Source organism: Schistocerca gregaria, chromosome 3, assembly GCF_023897955.1.
Source record: "Schistocerca gregaria isolate iqSchGreg1 chromosome 3, iqSchGreg1.2, whole genome shotgun sequence".
NCBI lineage: Eukaryota > Metazoa > Arthropoda > Insecta > Orthoptera > Acrididae > Schistocerca > Schistocerca gregaria.
The window spans coordinates 419,231,754-419,249,521 of NC_064922.1; the positions used below are offsets into that span (position 1 = coordinate 419,231,754).

General features: G+C 39.5%; 1 protein-coding gene across 2 annotated transcripts in view; it reads right to left on the minus strand.

Annotated features, from left to right (window-relative positions):
• Nucleotides 1-1,350: 1,350 nt before the first annotated feature.
• LOC126356222 (dynein axonemal assembly factor 4-like) overlaps nucleotides 1,351-17,768 on the minus strand; it is a 104,721-nt gene continuing 88,303 nt past the window's right edge. For both annotated transcript variants that reach the window (XM_050007040.1, XM_050007039.1), the window contains exons 6-7: nucleotides 16,091-16,244; nucleotides 1,351-3,344 (exon numbers count right to left, since the gene is read on the minus strand). In XM_050007040.1, the coding sequence (XP_049862997.1) occupies nucleotides 3,114-3,344; nucleotides 16,091-16,244 (385 nt within the window). In that variant the 3' untranslated portion in view covers nucleotides 1,351-3,113. The remainder of the gene's footprint in view (nucleotides 3,345-16,090; nucleotides 16,245-17,768) is intronic.

Sequence of the window (17,768 nt, forward strand, 5' to 3'; positions counted from 1 at the left end):
CAAACTCAGGACCTTTGCCTTCTGTGGGCAAGTGCTGTACCATCTGAGCTACCCAAGCACGACTCATGCCCTGGCCTCACAGCTTTACTTCTGCCAGTACCTCGTCTCCTACCCTCCAAACTTTACAGAAGCTCTCCTGCGAACCCTGCAGAACTAGCACTCAAATCAAATTAAAAAACAAAACTCGATCTTGAAATCTTCTACTAGTATGTATCTCACACTGCTGTACAGCATAATGTAGTGTTCCTCTACCTTCAATTTGCTGTTCAAGCCATCAGTGAGTCGAGAATCTTTGTCATTATTTTCTCCACTCTTCTTCAAAAATTGCTGACAGAGTTGATGTAGTTATTATATGCTTGCCCAGTTTTGACAGAAACTGTGGCTTGTGAGACAAATAAAGCCAACAACAACTGCTGAAGTGTGTGAATCACATTAATCAGTTTGTACTGTGTACTGTTAGCTGCCTCATCTCATGTGAGGACCGTTTTAGCAACCCATAACCATAAGTTAATAGTGGGTAAGAGATCTGGAGAATGGCTCGCAAGAGCAACAATAAGACAACCTGTGTATCGAAGTAGGTTAGGATGGCACACACAACATGAGGTTCCACATTACCTTGGTGAATGGTAACAAAACACAGACCTCAAAGACATGACACCTAAAAGACTGGACTGAATATGTCAGAAATGTTTAACACCTACTGTCCAAAGTATTGACCATGATAACCCGAGGTGATGGTGCTGTATATCTAATTGTGCCCCATCATTTCAAGCCAGGTGCTGAGCCCATATGTTGAAGACAAATGCAATCTGGTAATGCTCATTCTCCTCAGACCCTCCACACATGGATCTATTCATTGTGGTGCTGCACACTGAGCTGGGACATGGTGCCACTCCCGTGCCCAGTGCTGTCACTGGGTGTACCATTGTTGGCACACCTCTCTCAGCTGTCGCTTCAAGGAAAATCACAACAATGGTCACCATGTTGACAGTCTGTGGGGCTCCAGATGTTTGTTGTTGTGCTGTCCTTGAAGACTGTAATCTTGCTGCAAACAACTCCATTTCCTCACTCAAAGTATGTGACATGGCAGTACAATCCTGCATGCAGGAGATTCCATCTCCCAAATCTGTGGTATGATACAGACATGTGGCCAATAGTTTTGTTAGCAGGCTTCATGGGCAATGACTTGATGACTTGATAAAACATGTGACAACTTCCATGCTAACACTCAGTTCACAATGGAGTTTTCACTGCTATCGCTGAAGCAAATTTAATTAAGAAAATTAAAAGTGAATGGGGTATGTGTGCACTGATTGGTGGCTAGCAGTCAATTTTAGTTTCTGACTGCTAATATGTTCAAGTAAATAAAAGTTTCAGACTGTTGTTCTCTGGCCCAAAATTAGCTTTTAAAATGGCCTAGCTCAATTTTTTTACACTCATTATGACATTCACTCTTACTCTATTTAGTACTTCTTAATATGTGCTGGACTTTCATTTTGAAGGGGTAGGGATAATATTCCATTCAGTCATCTTAATTTACATTTTATAAGGATTTATTGAATATGAGGCAATTCTACAAACATGGTTGGGGCTAATTCTTTCCTATGGTTATGCCATACTATGCTATTATGACACCTCTATGATGATTGGACAGTAAATCATACCTCTATTAGAGGCAGTGGTTTTAAGGAAATTATGAACACAGGAAAAACCACTAATTCTCCTGAAACTTACCATTACAATGGGGGAAGCAGATCATATATGTATGCAACTCAAGCTTTTAGAGCAAACCTTCTCTAAGAAGGGAAGAGGAAGGAGAATTTTAAGTAATGAAGAGATATACAATATGTTAATAGGAATTGCTGAAGTATAGCACTACTGGAATGATGATTAAATTAAATTGACTGAGGTATGAGTGTGGCTAAGTGCTGACTACAGACTGAAAGGTCTTGGGTTTGATTGCCGGTCAATCCTAGGACTTTTATCTGTCACTTATCACTTCTTTTACATCTGGAAATGTTTTTTGATGTGAAAAATGCCAAGTTGCACCATGGTTCGGAATCCGCATTAAACTGTACATACCCCTGTAACTGGATGGGTAAACCAGTTCAAAGGTTGGAGGAAGGCAACTGTACACTACCTCCAACAGGACCATGACTAATAAAGCATTGTGGTATTCAAAATAATCTTTGGACTGACAATAGCATTACTTATTGAAGTATGAGAAATATGGACGTGACTCTCAGCAAGTCACAAAAATAGGACATACTGAAAATAGAGGGGAAGAGGTAAGGAGGAAAATTAAGATTTAATCTAATTGGTAATGTGGTCATTAAGAGATGAAGAACACATTCAAATTGCATGATGATCAGGCAGGAAATCAGCCACATTATTTCAAAGGAACCATCCTGGCAGTCATCTTAAATGATGTACAGTGACCGAAGAAAGACTAAATCTGCATGGTGTGACAGTCCAGCAGGGTTATGGTATCTAGGCATGTGCTACATTAAAATGTATCCTCTGATTCTCTGCTCGGCTTTATTTTTTTTCTTTTATCTCTTACATACTACTTATTCATCATTTGATTATTCTTTCCTTTCTTTACATCATTGTCCATTATTGTCTTGTGTATTGTTTTATTTTAATCTGTCATTCTCTAATACTTGACTTGACTCACAGTCCTCTCTACAGTTTTAATTCCTCAAGTTTCAAAATATTATCTGCTGCTAGGATTTCATCACTGATTTCCACTTTGAACTCGTGTGTTTCCTTTAAGCTGAGTGAGTTTCTTTACCCCCTGGATTGACTTGTTTCTCCAACTGTTTTCTCTTCATTACTAGATGAGGAAATGTTTGATATCAAAAGCTAGTCAGTATATCAGGCTTTGCTTCATTAGTACCTGTTGCCACCTGCTAAATTTACAACCTCCCTATCACAAAAATTAACTTCAGTTATCCTTTATGTTGATTTGTGCCCTCATTTTTAATATGGTATTGTACTATTGCAAATTAATACTTATCAGGTTTAATTCAGGATTAAGTCTCCATAAAGTAACTAACCTTAACAAAATAGCATAATCATCCCTAATGTGATCAGTGTTGTGGACATTATGATTAATCATTATCTGAAGATGTCTCTTGTGTCTGAGATTCAATTGATTTCTTGACAAGTTTCATATCATTCCACAGCTTTTCATTTTCTGGTTGTAGTTGTAATGCAGCCTCTAGGTCAGCCAATCCCTGTGGGAGCAGCCCAAGGCGACATAAAGCTGCTGCTCTTCGAGCATGGCAGCAAGCTCGTGCTTCTGCATTCATGGATACATGCGGTGTGAGGAGTTCAAGGGCCTAAAATGATGAAGAGTTAAAAATATAGCAGAATTAATTATATTTTGTAAATGAGAGTAAAGTTAAGCTTTTTTTACCTTGTATTCACAACTGCACTTTCCACTTCAGAAAATATGTACAAGTAACTTAAGTTACAAACAAAAAAATCTAATAAAATTACATTAATGCATCTCATAGTATACAGCAATACTAAAAATTCCTAGCATCACAGAATGTCCATAGCTTACAAAAAATTTTTGCCCTTAGGTGAACTATCAGTGTATGTTTGTAAACCACTAGTACAAACACATTCACTGGACTACTTATCATTATTCTTCTAATACAGCACTATATACAGTCTTCAATTTTGCAATAAAAAGTAATTTCAGAGTACAATACTGTGCCCTGCAGCATATAATTACCTACCCTGATAATACTGTCTGTTTGTGTGTGGCTGCTTTTGCAGACAGGTGTTGAAGGAGAGCAAAACATGCCAGCTCAGAGGCACGGTAGCCATGTGAAACAAGGATGCACTGGAAATTACTGGCAGGTAGGAGAGTAAAATTAGTTAGCTTTCAGAAGCAATGCAAAATGTGGATAAATTTTGTTATTAGTCACAAGAAATAAGTCAGTAGAAATGTTGTGGCACAGGGTAGACAGTAGCGCAGAATGTGGTAAGGGGTTGGAGAAATTGATGATGCACTGGAGGGACTGTTTCTACCAGTGCAGTTCAGTGAAAATTGGATTGGGGGAAGATTCCGATGGTACGGGTGCTACTGTGTGCAATGTATTCACTGACCTTCCCTCTTTCCTGACGAATATATATATATTGTTTCTGTGGGGACACTTGAAAGACCAGGTGTACCGCCAGAATCCAGAAACAATTGAACAGCTGAAGCAGTACATCTCATCTGCATGTGAAGCCATTCCGCCAGACACGTTGTCAAAGGTTTCGGGTAATTTCATTCAGAGACTACGCCATATTATTGCTACGCATGGTGGATATGTGGAAAATATTGTACTCCCAGACCGCAGCACCATCTGTTGTTGACAATTGTAACTACTGTAATTTCGAAAGTTTGTCTGCCTGAAAATGTACTGTTGTCCCAAGCATATTGCAACAAATGGTGTATTTCTATTGCTGCTTGTTTAGTTTTTATTGTCGTTTCAAATATACCGGTCATTTTTGAAACACCCTCTGTGTGTGTCTATATATATACAGACTCATTACAGATATTTTCCTCCTATTACGTGTATACAAAGACAAAGACAAAGACAAAGTCTTTATTAGCAAGTTCGGCCATATAGTAGGTACAAAATGCAATAATGTCTCTGTCAACAAAACTTTCAAGTCCAGGAACATTGGGTACTCCTGTACCTCCATGTACAATTGCTACAGTTAACCATCCATTACCATGACTGAAAGAATCATTAATATCTAAACTAAAATTAAGACGACAACTACAGAAAACAGAAGGTCCGTCCAACAAGGCTTGAGCAACGACACACTTCACTGGTATACGATTCTTCTTGTCTCCAGCTGTTGTAGCAAATTCAATGTTCTCGATGGTTTTGTACACTGTCTGTTATAACGGCGACGGTTTCTTCTGTACAGCATCTTGGCAGCATAGCAATTGTACGTGGAGGTACAGGAGTACCCAGTGTTCCTGGACTTGAAAGTTTTGTTGACAGAGACATTATTGCATTTCGTACCTACCATATGGCTGAACTTGCTAGTAAAGACTTTGGTAAATCTGCATATATGTCAACCTCTGCTTTGTCTTTGTATACACGTAATAGGAGGAAAATATCTGTAAATGAGTCTGTATTCATTTGGGTAAAAGGAAAAGGTGTATGTGAATATGTAAAGTTTGTTGGTGATTGTACTATATATTTTCATAAATATATATAGCGCTGGTAGACAGGCACAATAAAATAACACACAAACACACACACACATAAAATTTCGAGCTTTCGCAACCGGCGGCTGCTTCGTCAGGAAAGAGGGAAGGAAAAGGAAAGATGAAAGGATGTGGGTTTTAAGGGGAGGGTAAGGAGTCATTCCAATCCCGGGAGCGGAAAGACTTACCTTAGGGGGGAAAAAGGATAGGTATATACTCGTGCACACACACACACACACACACACACACACACACACACACACACACACACACACACACACATATCCATCCATACATACACAGACACAAGCAGACATCAATTGCTTGTGTCTGTGTGTGTATGGATGGATATGTGTGTGTGTGTCTGCGCGAGTATATACCTATCCTTTTTTCCCCCTAAGGTAAGTCTTTCCACTCCCGGGATTGGAATGACTCCTTACCCTCTCCCTTAAAACCCACATCCTTTCATCTTTCCTTTTCCTTCCCTCTTTCCTGACGAAGCAGCCACCGGTTGCGAAAGCTCGAAATTTTGTGTGTGTGTGTTTGTGTTTTATTTTATTGTGCCTGTCTACCAGCGCTTTCCCACTTGGTAAGTCCCCTCCGCAAACATGCCTTCACCCTAGCCAGATAATGTCTGCTTGTGTCTGTGTATGTATGGATGGATATGTGTGTGTGTGTGTGTGTGTGTGTGTGTGCGTGTGTGTGTGTGCGAGTATATACCTATCCTTTTTTTCCCCTAAGGCAAGTCTTTCCGCTCCTGGGATTGGAATGACTCCTTACCCTCTCCCTTAAAACCCACATCCTTTCATCTTTCCTTTTCCTTCCCTCTTTCCTGACGAAGCAGCTGCCGGTTGCGAAAGCTCGAAATTTTGTGTGTGTGTGTATGTGTATTTTATTGTGCCTGTCTACCGGCGCTTTCCCGCTTGGTAAGTCTTAAAGCGCCGGTAGACAGGCACAATAAAATAACACACAAACACACACATAAAATTTCTAGCTTTCGCAACCAGCGGTTGCTTCTTCAGGAAAGAGGGAAGGAGAGGGAAAGATGAAAGGATGTGGGTTTTAAGAAAGATAGTAAGGAGTCATTCCAATCCCGGGAGCGGAAAGACTTACCTTAGGGGGAAAAAAGGACAGGTATACACTCGCACACAAAAACATATCCATCTGCACATACACAGACACAAGCAGACATTTGTAGAATATTAATGTTTTACATTTTATTTATAGTAACCTGGTAAACAGTTTTTTTGGATTATAAATCTATTTTGTGCATTTTGTAACATGATGATCCCCACAAATATTAGATTTTTTGTATCTGGTACATGTAAAATAAATTCCTTCTTAAAGATATATTAGAACATATGAGTACAATAAAATTCATTAACAAAAATTGTATACTAACTCACTTTCAGCGTGGCTTCAGAAGCCAGAAACCAACAGAGACTCAGAGGCAGTTTATCCACATAACACAAGCTGTAGGGCTCACATTATCAAGGGCAGTGCAACACATTGGCCTTTAAACTTTTTTCTTCAGTGGCTAAATTACGAGTTGTAATTCTGATCTGAGAATATTGCTTTGGATTAGATGCACATGATTTTTCAATATTTTAAAACACTGCCCAGCTGACATAAAATTGTACATATTTTCAAACATTTGAAGAATACTGTCGACATAGTGCTATTTTATTAAACCACATTTTAAGTATTACAATTGGCACATGGATTTTATACACGTGCCTTGCTACATTACAGTCTGCAGTGCATTATTACTAACTTTAACTACAATATTGTTGACAGAGGCTATTTGCTATACTTTTTGAAAAATCTTGTGTTGCTATTCCCTCACGACAAATGATACAGGCCAATCAGTGGAACAGCTGGACAACCAGAATACTCTCAAATCCTAATAACTATTTGTTTCAATTAAGATTAGTGATACTCTACCTGACTTTGTATTGTTTTTGCTATCGTGACTTACATTCCTTTCAGGCATTCTTTAATGACAGTGTTCTCATTCTCTCCTAAGGAATGTTGCAGAGTTAGGTTTCCAGCTTCTGGCACTAATCACAACATACACTTAGTTTTCCCAACTGGTGTTATAGTTTTTTCTCCCCAGAGTTTTAAACTTTCTAAGTTTACAATATGATGGATTTTACTTTATAATAAACTGAGGGTTTCACTGAAGCCTTCACTGACCATAATTATCCTCCCAACCTTGTACAAAAACAAATTACCAGTGCCTTATCTTTCCAGTCTCTCACCATCTCCTGGAGTCCCACCATCCGGCCACAGAGGAGCATTCCCCTCATAACTCAGTACCACACAGGACTGGAGCAACTCAATTACATTCTCCGGCAGGGATTTGATTACCTCTCATCATGCTCTGAAATGAAAAATATCCTGCCCACTATCCTTCCCACCCCTCCCACCGTGGTATTCCTCCGTCCACCAAATCTACACAATATACTTGTCCATCCTTACACAACACCTCTCCCAATCCCTTACCTCATGGCTCATACCCCTGCAACAGACCTGTCCCTTACATCCTCCTACCACCACCTACTCCAGTCTGCTGCTCACAGTGCGGTTTCAGTTGCCTGAGACTGCAGTCGTGTGTGTGTGTGTGTGTGTGTGTGTGTGTGTGTGTGTGTGTGTGTGTGCGCGCGCGCATGCATGTGTGCACGCGCATGTATGTCTATTATTAATGAAGGCTAATACCCAAAAGCTTTAACTGTGAGAGTCTTTTTGTTGTGCCTATCTGCGACTCAGCATTTCTGCTTTATGGTGAGTAGCAACTTTTCTTCTCATAACATTGTTACTATATAATGTGTGCTATAGTAATTTATAATCATGTGCACAAGCTGGTGCCTGCAATGGCAGTTTGAGCAATGGTGAACATCTGGAATAGATGTTATCTCACTTATTCTAAGTAGTGGAAACAGGCATAAGTGCATTCTGGTCACCTTATCAATTTCAGTATATACATGGCCTCAGCAGATAGTGTTCCAAAAAATGTATTTCTAATTTATGACAGACAGGCTTATTATTGCTATGGTAATATAGCTATTAATAGTTGACTGTAATGAGTAGTTTCATTGTCTTGAGAAATACTGATTGTGTTGTTCAGGTAATGATTCAAAAATCAAAGTGCATAGCATCTTATTGAGACCAAATAACATGAGATGTTGTCTTCACATACAATGTGGAAGTAGAATAATAAATAAAAAAAAGAGTGCATATAGCTGATTAGGTCATTGCACTTCTTCAGTGCTTTGGGCTTCGTACAACCTTCAACCACCTATGTGGAGACTGTGGTATAGGACTGTATATATAGTTTTCTAAAATAAAACTTGTGGATGGTAAAGTGAAAAGTAGCAGAAATATTCCTTGACTTAACTGAAGCATTTATGGCTGACCATGTCATTTACACACAACACAGCTACATTAGTCTCCAAATGCTTTGTCACCTGTAGGGTCTGTCATGGGAGGGAGGGGGGGGGGGGGGGAGTTAGAGGGAGAGAGAGAGAGAGAGAGAGAGAGAGAGAGAGAGAGAGAGAGAGAGAGAGAGTTAACCTGTAGTCTGTAGTAAAGAGAAAAATTACTGGGCCTGAAGATCCAAAGTAACATCAAATGGGGCATGCATGTGGCACATCTTAGTTCACAGCAAGTAAAGACTGTTATGCCCTAAACATCCTAGGAAGCTACATAAATGAGCAACCAATTATTATTACCAATTATGTACATTTTCACTCACATCTAAAATAAGGGATTACTTTCTGGAAGAATGTCTCCTGCAGCACAGAGTACTTTCAGAATACAAAAGAGTCATATTAGAATGAGTGTAGTAGCAGTGGCAGCCACTGAGCCGAGACGACATGCAGCAGAAGCACTTGTCTGATAAACTATAAATTAATTTAGTCTCTGTTTTTTGTTCAGGTGCTTCTGCAAAGAAGTGAACTGCACATGCGTATTTTACTGTGTAGACTAGTGGTTGGAAAATGAACTGTAGTTTTTGTTTTTGCATAAGTCCTTTGAATATCCTTGTGTAGGGTGGCTTCCCACTGTAAATTTTCCCATCACCTGAAACTCTGTCACACCACTAAGTTTAAATTTTCTCCTAGTAGACAGCACACAGTTTAGATAAGTGTGTTCTAGTTTGAATATTTATCTTGTACAGTAACTTTCCAGCACACAGGATTTCTAATAACAGCTATCTGTAAATACATCAACTTCAGTAGAGAAATTTATCTCTGTTTAATAGCTTGTGGTCTCAGAGTACAGTGAGAAATCTGCACAGCAGCTTTTAGTGTTACTTTATTCTTCTTTTGTATATTTTCAAACTCAGTAGTGTCATTTGAGACCTTATACCTATTTTATACACGGTACAATGTGACTTCGGATTGTGCTTGTTTTGACTGGATACAAGGAGAGTTGGCTGCTGTCTGTTAACACTGGAAGCTGCACTGGCTGCCGTGAACAAGCTTCTAGCTAATGCTCAAAACTGCGGTGATGGCAGGGCGCTAGTGACGAGTCCTGTGACACCTTTGGTGCCACTGGAGTCCCCTGGTGACGTGGACGTCGCTGCGGCTTCTGATACGCAACATCTGACCAGTCTGTCCTCACTCCAGAGGGGGTGGCAGACAGTGGTGGGTTTGCGTGTCACTGGACAGAAGGCAAAAGAGGGAGTAGGCCATGCAGCTGGCTCCCTATGTCTTAACAACAGGTATGAGGCGCTACCAAGTGTTGATGATAGCTCTGAGCCAGCATGGGATTCTTCTCTTGTTGGGCCAGTGGCCGATTTTCCTGCCCAAACTGGACAAGTACAGAGGGTGGGTATGCTAGTCATTGGGAGTTCCAATGTTAGGTGGGTAATGGAGCCCCTCAGGGAGATAGCAGGCAAGGCAGGAAAGAATTCCAGTGTCCATTCAATATGTTTTCCAGGATGTCTTGTCCATGATGTGGAGGATGCCTTGCTGGCGGCTACCGAATGCACTGGGTGCAACTGGCTGCATGGAGTGGTACATGTTAGCACTAATGATGCCTGCCGCTTGGGTTCTGAGGCCATCTTTGACTCCTTTCGGTGGCCGGCTGAATTGGTGAAGGCAACTAGCAATGCATGTGAGGTCCAGGCTAAGCTGTCTATTTGTAGCATTGTACCCAGGGTTGATCGTGGTCCTCTGGTTTGGAGCAGAGTGGAAGGTCTAAACCAGAGGCTCAGACGACTCTGTGATGCTATCAGATGTGAATTTCACAACCTCCACTATCGGGTGCAGAATTGTAGGGTTCCTCTTAATAGGTCAGGTGTGCATTATACGCAGGAAGTGGCTACTACAGTGGCGGATTACATGTGGTGGGCACATGGGGCTTTTTTAGGTTAGAGAGCCCGTCACTTGGGAGCAAAGACGATTTGCCAGTTAAATCAACCACAGCGACCTCAGAGAATCTTGGTCCTTGCAGACCAGAGATAGAAAAGATTAATATGATTTTGGTAAACTGTAGGAGCATCCAAGGAAAGGTCCCAAATTAGTATCGTTTACTGAAGTTTATAATACACAGATAGTACTGGGAACAGAAAGCTGGTTGAAACCAGATGTCAATGACAACGAAATCTTAAGTTCAAACTGGAATGTTTATTGTAAGGATAGGTTAGTCACCAATGGTGGCGGTGTGTTTATTGCAGTAAAAAATTCGATAAAATCCGGTGAGGTTATCATGGATTCCGAATGTGAATTGATCTAGGTGAAATTAAGTATCACAGAACGGTCAGAAGTGGTGATCGGATGCTTTTATAGACTACCTGGCTCAGGACCTGTAGTTGTAGAGTGCTTCAGACAGAACTTGTAAAATATCATTAGTAACTTTTCTGTGCATGCCGTTGTAATAGGGAATGACTTAAACTTGCCAGGTACAGATTGGGAGTGTTATGCCATCAAAACTGGTACCGGAGGCAGAGAATCATGTGGCATTGTTCTGGATGTCTTGTCTGAAAATTGCCTTGAATGGATAGTTAGAGAACCTACTCATGAGGGTAATGTCTTAGACCTCCTGGCAACAAAAGGCCTTCCATAGAGGGAGGTATCAGTGATCATAAGGCTGTGAAGCATCTATGACAACAGGTCCTACAAGGAATGTTAAGAAAGGTAGGGAGATATATTTGCTCAGCAGGGGAGACAGGATACAAATTTTAGAATATATCAGCAGCCATCATCAAATATTCGGTGATGAGGATGAAAATGTGGAGAACAAATGGAAAAAAATCTAAGGCATCGTTCAACATGCACTAGTCAAGTATGTTCTGAGTAAGGTTTCAAGGGACGGGAAAGATCCACCATGGTTTAATAGCCATGTTAGAAAAGTGGTACGTAAACAAAGAGCACTTCATCTCAGATTCAAGAGAAGTAAAACCCTAGCTGACAAACAAAAGCTGAACGAAGTGAAAATGAGTGTAACGAGAGCAATGAGAGAAGCATTCAATGATTTTGAAAGTAAGACGTTGTCAACCAACCTGAGAAAAAATCCTAACAGATTTTGGTTGTATGTAAAATCAGTAAGTTGGTCAAAATCATCTATTCATTCTCTCAGTGACCACACTGGCACCAAAATGGAAGATAACACAGAGAGGGCCAAAATACTGAATTCGGTCTTCTGACATTGTTTCACCGTGGAAGATCATAACACTGTACCTCCTTTCAGACATTGTATGGACATCAAAATGGTGGATATTGAGATAACTGATTGTGGAATTGAAAGGCAGCTACAATCGCTTAGCAGCGGAAAGGCTTCAGGACCAGATGAGATACCTATAAGTTTCTATAAAGATGATGCAAAAGAACTTGCTCCCCTTCTAGCAGTAATTTATCATAGATCACTTGAGCAATGTAAGGTACCTAATGACTGGAAAAAAGTGCAGATCATTCCCGTTTTGAAGAAAGGCTGTAAGACAGATCCACACAACTATAGACCTATATTGTTGACATCAGTCTATTGTAGAATTACGGACCATGTTTTACACTCCAGAATTATGATGTTTTTGGAAAATTAACATCTCCTCTAAAAAATCAACATGGATTCCGCAAACAGAGATCCTGCAAAACTCAGCTTGCTCAGTTCCTCCATGAGATCCACAGCGCAGTGGACAACTGTGTTCAGGTTGATGCCATGTTCCTTGATTTCAGTAAGGCATTTGACACCATTCCACATTGTCATTTAGTGAAAAAAATACGTGCTTATGGAGTATTGGAGCAGACCTGCGATAGGATTCAAGGCTTTCTTGCAGACAGAACTCAACATGTCACTCTTAATGGAACTAAATAGACAAATGTAAAGATAATATCTAGAGTACCACAGGGACGTGGGATACAACCATTGCTGTTTACAATGTATATAAATGATCTAGTAGAATGCTCTTTAAGGCTATTCGCAGTCGTCTATGCCAAACTAGCTATGCAGAAGAATTTGTAGAACAACCTGCAGAGAACTGATGAATGGTGCAGGTTCTGACAGCTAACCCTGAAAGTAAATAAATGTAACATATTGTGCATACATAAGAAAAGGAATCCACTACTGTACAAATACACTATTGATGACAAACAGCGGGAGACAGCGTCTGTTGTAAAATATCTAGGCGTAACTATCCAGAGATACCTTAAGGGGAACGACTATATAAAAAAGATAGTTGGAAAAGCACACATCAGGCTCAGATTCATCAGAAGAATTTTAAGGAAATGTGACTCATCCATGAAAGAAGTGGCTTATAAGGCATTTCTATGACAAATTCTTGAGTATTGTTCATCTATGTGGGATCCCTATCAGATAGGACTGACAGGGGAGATAAAAAGATTCAATGAAGAGCCGTGCATTTCATCACGGGATCGTTTAGCTGGCAAGAGAGTGTTATGGAGATGCTAAACAAACTCCACTGGCAGAGGTTACAAAAGAGGCGTTGTGCATCACGGAGAGATTTATTATTGAAATTTCAAGACAGCTCCTTTGAGAAGGACTCAGACAACATATTACTTCCCCCACATACATTTCGCATTTTGAGCATGAGGAGAAAATTCGACCAATTAGAGCCAGTACAGAGGCTTACCGACAATCATTCTTCCCATGCACTATTCACTAGTGGAACTGGGTTGGAGGGATCAGACAGTGGTACCAAAAGCACCCTCCACTACACACCATTAGGTGTCTTGTGGAATATGATGTAGATGTAGATGTACTTGGAAGAGCATTAGAGAGTAAAGCAGGATTTTAAAGAATTAAATTTTGCACCATTACCCTGTATGTATGTTCTGAAAACATTAATGTTCATCAAGAAACAAGAAATTAGCAAGGAACTTCATGTTTCAATATATCTCCAAAAGGAACCTAGCACATGGGGATCAAACTGTGCATTAAACCTCCTAATACTATAAAAACTATTATGTATTAAAAGTGTAAGAGAGAAAAGTAAGGACATATATACTCTACCAATCCACCTACTCAGTAAGACAATATTTTGATAAAAACAATAAAATATGTTTCAATTCACAATTTAAAAACTAAATGCGAAACTCTACTATGTTACCTAGTTGTATACGTGAACTTCTTTGAACTTATGAAACAGAATGTGGAAATGTAAATAAATATCATATAGCCTTAGGTGTAAGATGTCTGATGTCATATTGAGGCAAATTATATCCAATAAGTGATGGCAGAGGACACTAACAACATTGTAATACTTCACCTGTGATGGCAGAAAACAGCCCAACCATTATGGAGCGACCACTAGCTTCCACAGTGCCTTTGCGGGATCTGCAGCACACTCAAATCTTACCATAAGCTATTAGCAACTGAAATTGGGACTCATCTGACTTGGCCATGATTTTACAGTTGTCTAGGGTCTACCTGATATGGTCACAACCCCATAACAAGTGCTGCAGGTAATGTCATGCTGTTAGCAAAGACACTTGGGTCAGCTGTCTGTTGCCACAGCACATTAGTGCCAAATTTCACCTGACTGTCATAACAGATATGTTTGTTGTACATCCCACATTGATTTCTCTGGTTATTTCATGCAGTGTTGCTTGTCTGTTAGCAATGACAACTCTATGCAGATGCCGCAGTTCTGGGTCAATAAGTGAAAGCCACTGACCACTGTGCTGTCCGTGGTGAAAGGTAATGCCTGAAATTTGGTATTCTCGGTACACTCTTGCCACTGTGGATCTTGGAATATTGAATTCTCTAATGATTTTCAAAATGGAATGTCCTGTGTGTCTACCTCCAACTACCATTCTGCTTTAAAGTCTGTTAATTCCCACTGTGTGGCCAGAATCACATTGGAAAGCTTTTCACGTGTATCACCTGAGTACGAATGACAGCTCAGCCAATGCACAGCCCTTTTGTACCTTGTGTATGCAATATTACCACTATTTGTGTATGTACATATCACCATGACCTTTTATCACAACAGTGTAAACTAACACTGAGAAATAACATTCTGGCACAACATGTGTAACTAGTGGGAAGTTAGTTCAGAAAAAGTAGTATTTTAGTAAACCTGCTGCATGAAAAAGCCTGCTATGAGTAACGTTCAGAAGACCATGTGTGACAGCCTGCAAGACATCATTTATTTCTGTAACTATAGATACAAGTTACAAACAAGGCTGTCACAAATTCATGTCAATAAGACAGCAAGACTGATTTGGACATGATTCTTGATCTTTTGTATTGGTGAAAATAATGTTTAGTGGTGTGAAACACAGCAGACAAGTATCTGCAAATGAGAGCTCTCCTCAGAAATATTACTGGTATCTGCAATTGAGAGCTCTCCTCAGAAATATTATTGACTTGTGCCTCTGGAGAGTATGTATGAAAAATAAATACATGTACAGTTATTGATTATTTGAACTTTCTACTGACTATCAGTGACTATGGACACAAAGTAGCAAAAGTCAAAGAAGTTATTCATAATGTTTATTGCTACTACCATAGATACACAATGTGGTTAGCAAAGAATTGTGACCATGACTGCAGAAGATGCCAATAGCATCTTGAAATGCAGGTTAAATATCAGTAAAAGGAACAGTATGCTCAGACATTTGACAGTTATGGAGACTTCTGTTTCAAATTCAAGATCGTGAAACTAGTTTTGATTATGTAAGTGATAATTTCTGTGCTATTCCAGTTTTAATGAATGTTGTGATGAACTTACGTTCCACTGGTGTTCCATATTGTTTATGGTGAGTTTACTGATCTACTTTTGTTTGGGTGTTAGTCCAGGTTTATTTCAGGTTCAAAGTCTGAGTGCATACTGTTTTTTTCAAGAGATATGGTGTACAGATGTTAGTAACAGACATTTTTAGCGGTAAAAAATGAATCTGATTTGTAACATATTTAATGAGTGAGGTTTTATTTAACATAAAAAATCTGTTATGCTACATCAACCGTTGGTATTTCCAAAGCTTTTTGAGGAGAGATGCGTACTTGTTCTGGTTTGTTGGTTTGTGCTCATATTACTGAATATTGCGAAAAAATTAGTGGTCCTCTTAATCATGGCAGGCTGACAGTCAGTACTGTTGTTAACAGTTTTATTTGTTACAGGAAAAAGATAGGAAGACCAAAAAACATCTGAGCATTGGCCTTAATCCATTTACTCTTTCCCCTCTCCCTCTCTGTCATGAATTACCACAATGTGCCATGGAAATAATAATAATAATAATAATAATAATAATAATAATAATAATAATAATAATAATTATTATTATTATTATAAATTAATAAGGATCACAACAGTATGAAAAATAGAACTCATTATCAGCTCCACTACCATTACCATGAACTTCTAGCAACAACAGAAACATCAACATAAATGAAAAGATAACTTACTTCTGAGCAATCCTCAATAGCTTTGTGCACATTGCCAACAGCCAGGTGTGCAGCAGCACGGTTTGAATACAATGCAGCCATTTTGAATCCAAGATTAATGGCATGACTGTAAGCACTGATTGCTCCAAGGTAATTACCCATTTGGAAAAATGAGCTATAAAATATAAAACAACACAAATCTTTAGATTACTAGTGCAGAGTAATATCTAACCAATAGAAAACACACAGAATATTTTGAAATATTACAGGCATGAATAACATCTCTCCACATCTATGCAAACATAATTTATTACAAGATGATGTTTCTGAAGCTTTGTATTGCAGACTTGGGATCAATCAAAGATATTATTAAATGACACTACTTGAAGTAGGAATTCTTTATGTTCCATTTTCTGTATACTTACACCTTGGCTCATTCCACACTCTAGCATAACAAATGCTCAAATAGATCAACACATCATGAAAGTAAAAATGTCAGTTAAATGAAATGCGTTAGGAACATCAGTTATTTCAATAAATACCTAAAAGTATTAGTATCTAAATTATGAGCCTCTTTTCATGTATTGTCCGCAGCCTGTGGTCTTGCGGTAGCATTCTTGCTTCCCACGCAAGGGGGCCCGGGTTCAATTCCTGGTGGGGTCAGGGATTTTCCCTTCCTCGAGATGACTGGGTGTTGTTGTGTCATCATCATCATCATTCATTCCAATTATGGTCAGAGGAAGACAATGGTGAACCACCTCCTCTAGAAACTTGCCTAGCTGGTCTCCCACATCGTTCCCTATGCTCCTCAGAGTATGGGACCTCTACATCATCATATCATATATTAAATTATCATTAAGTCACTCATTACTAATCATCATCATATTATTCTGGGGATACTAAATGTTTCTGTAACAGTTCCTGGCTAGAGTTTATAATGTAGTCTGCTGTCACCAGTTTCAGTAAACTGTCAATGCCCCTATGTTATAAATGTGATATAACTGCACAAGAATAGCGGAAGTGTGTATAGAATGTGTAGATGCAGCTATATTAGGAGTGCGTAGAACAACTGATTTAACATAACATGAATACAACCTGGCCTGCAGCATTTCATGATGTTTCAATTGTACTAATAACTGTATCAATGAAACCAGAATGAACTTTAACTCTGCAGCAGTATGTGCACTGACCTGAGACTTCCTGGCAGATTAAAACTGTGTGCAAGTTCAGGACTGGAATCTGGTACCTTTGTATTTTGCAGGCAAGTTGACACACTACATCCCAGAAATTGTGACAAGAAATTTGAGAAACAGATTATTGTGACATTAGGAGCAGGTGCAGCTGAACCTGCGAGTGCTTGACAGCTGAAGAGGTGGGCCAATAGAGCCAGGCAGGGCTCAGTAGCCACACAAGCTTTGTGGTGTCATTAATAGATTGTGGCACCCTTTGCAGATGGTCTGAGTATGAGAATTTTAGACCACAGGTCAGGTGTGCACCAGCTTCTACTGCATGGTTGCTATAACCCTGTTGTTGGCATGAGCATAGAAGAAGAGCTGCCTTAGCCGAACTGCCTGGTCAGGACAAATATAAAAATCAGACTAAATCTAATAAAAATGAAACATAACTAGAGGCAGAAAATCTGTAACCTACTTATGAAGACAAAATTAGGACGAGTGCATGGGTGAAAATGCACCCTTGA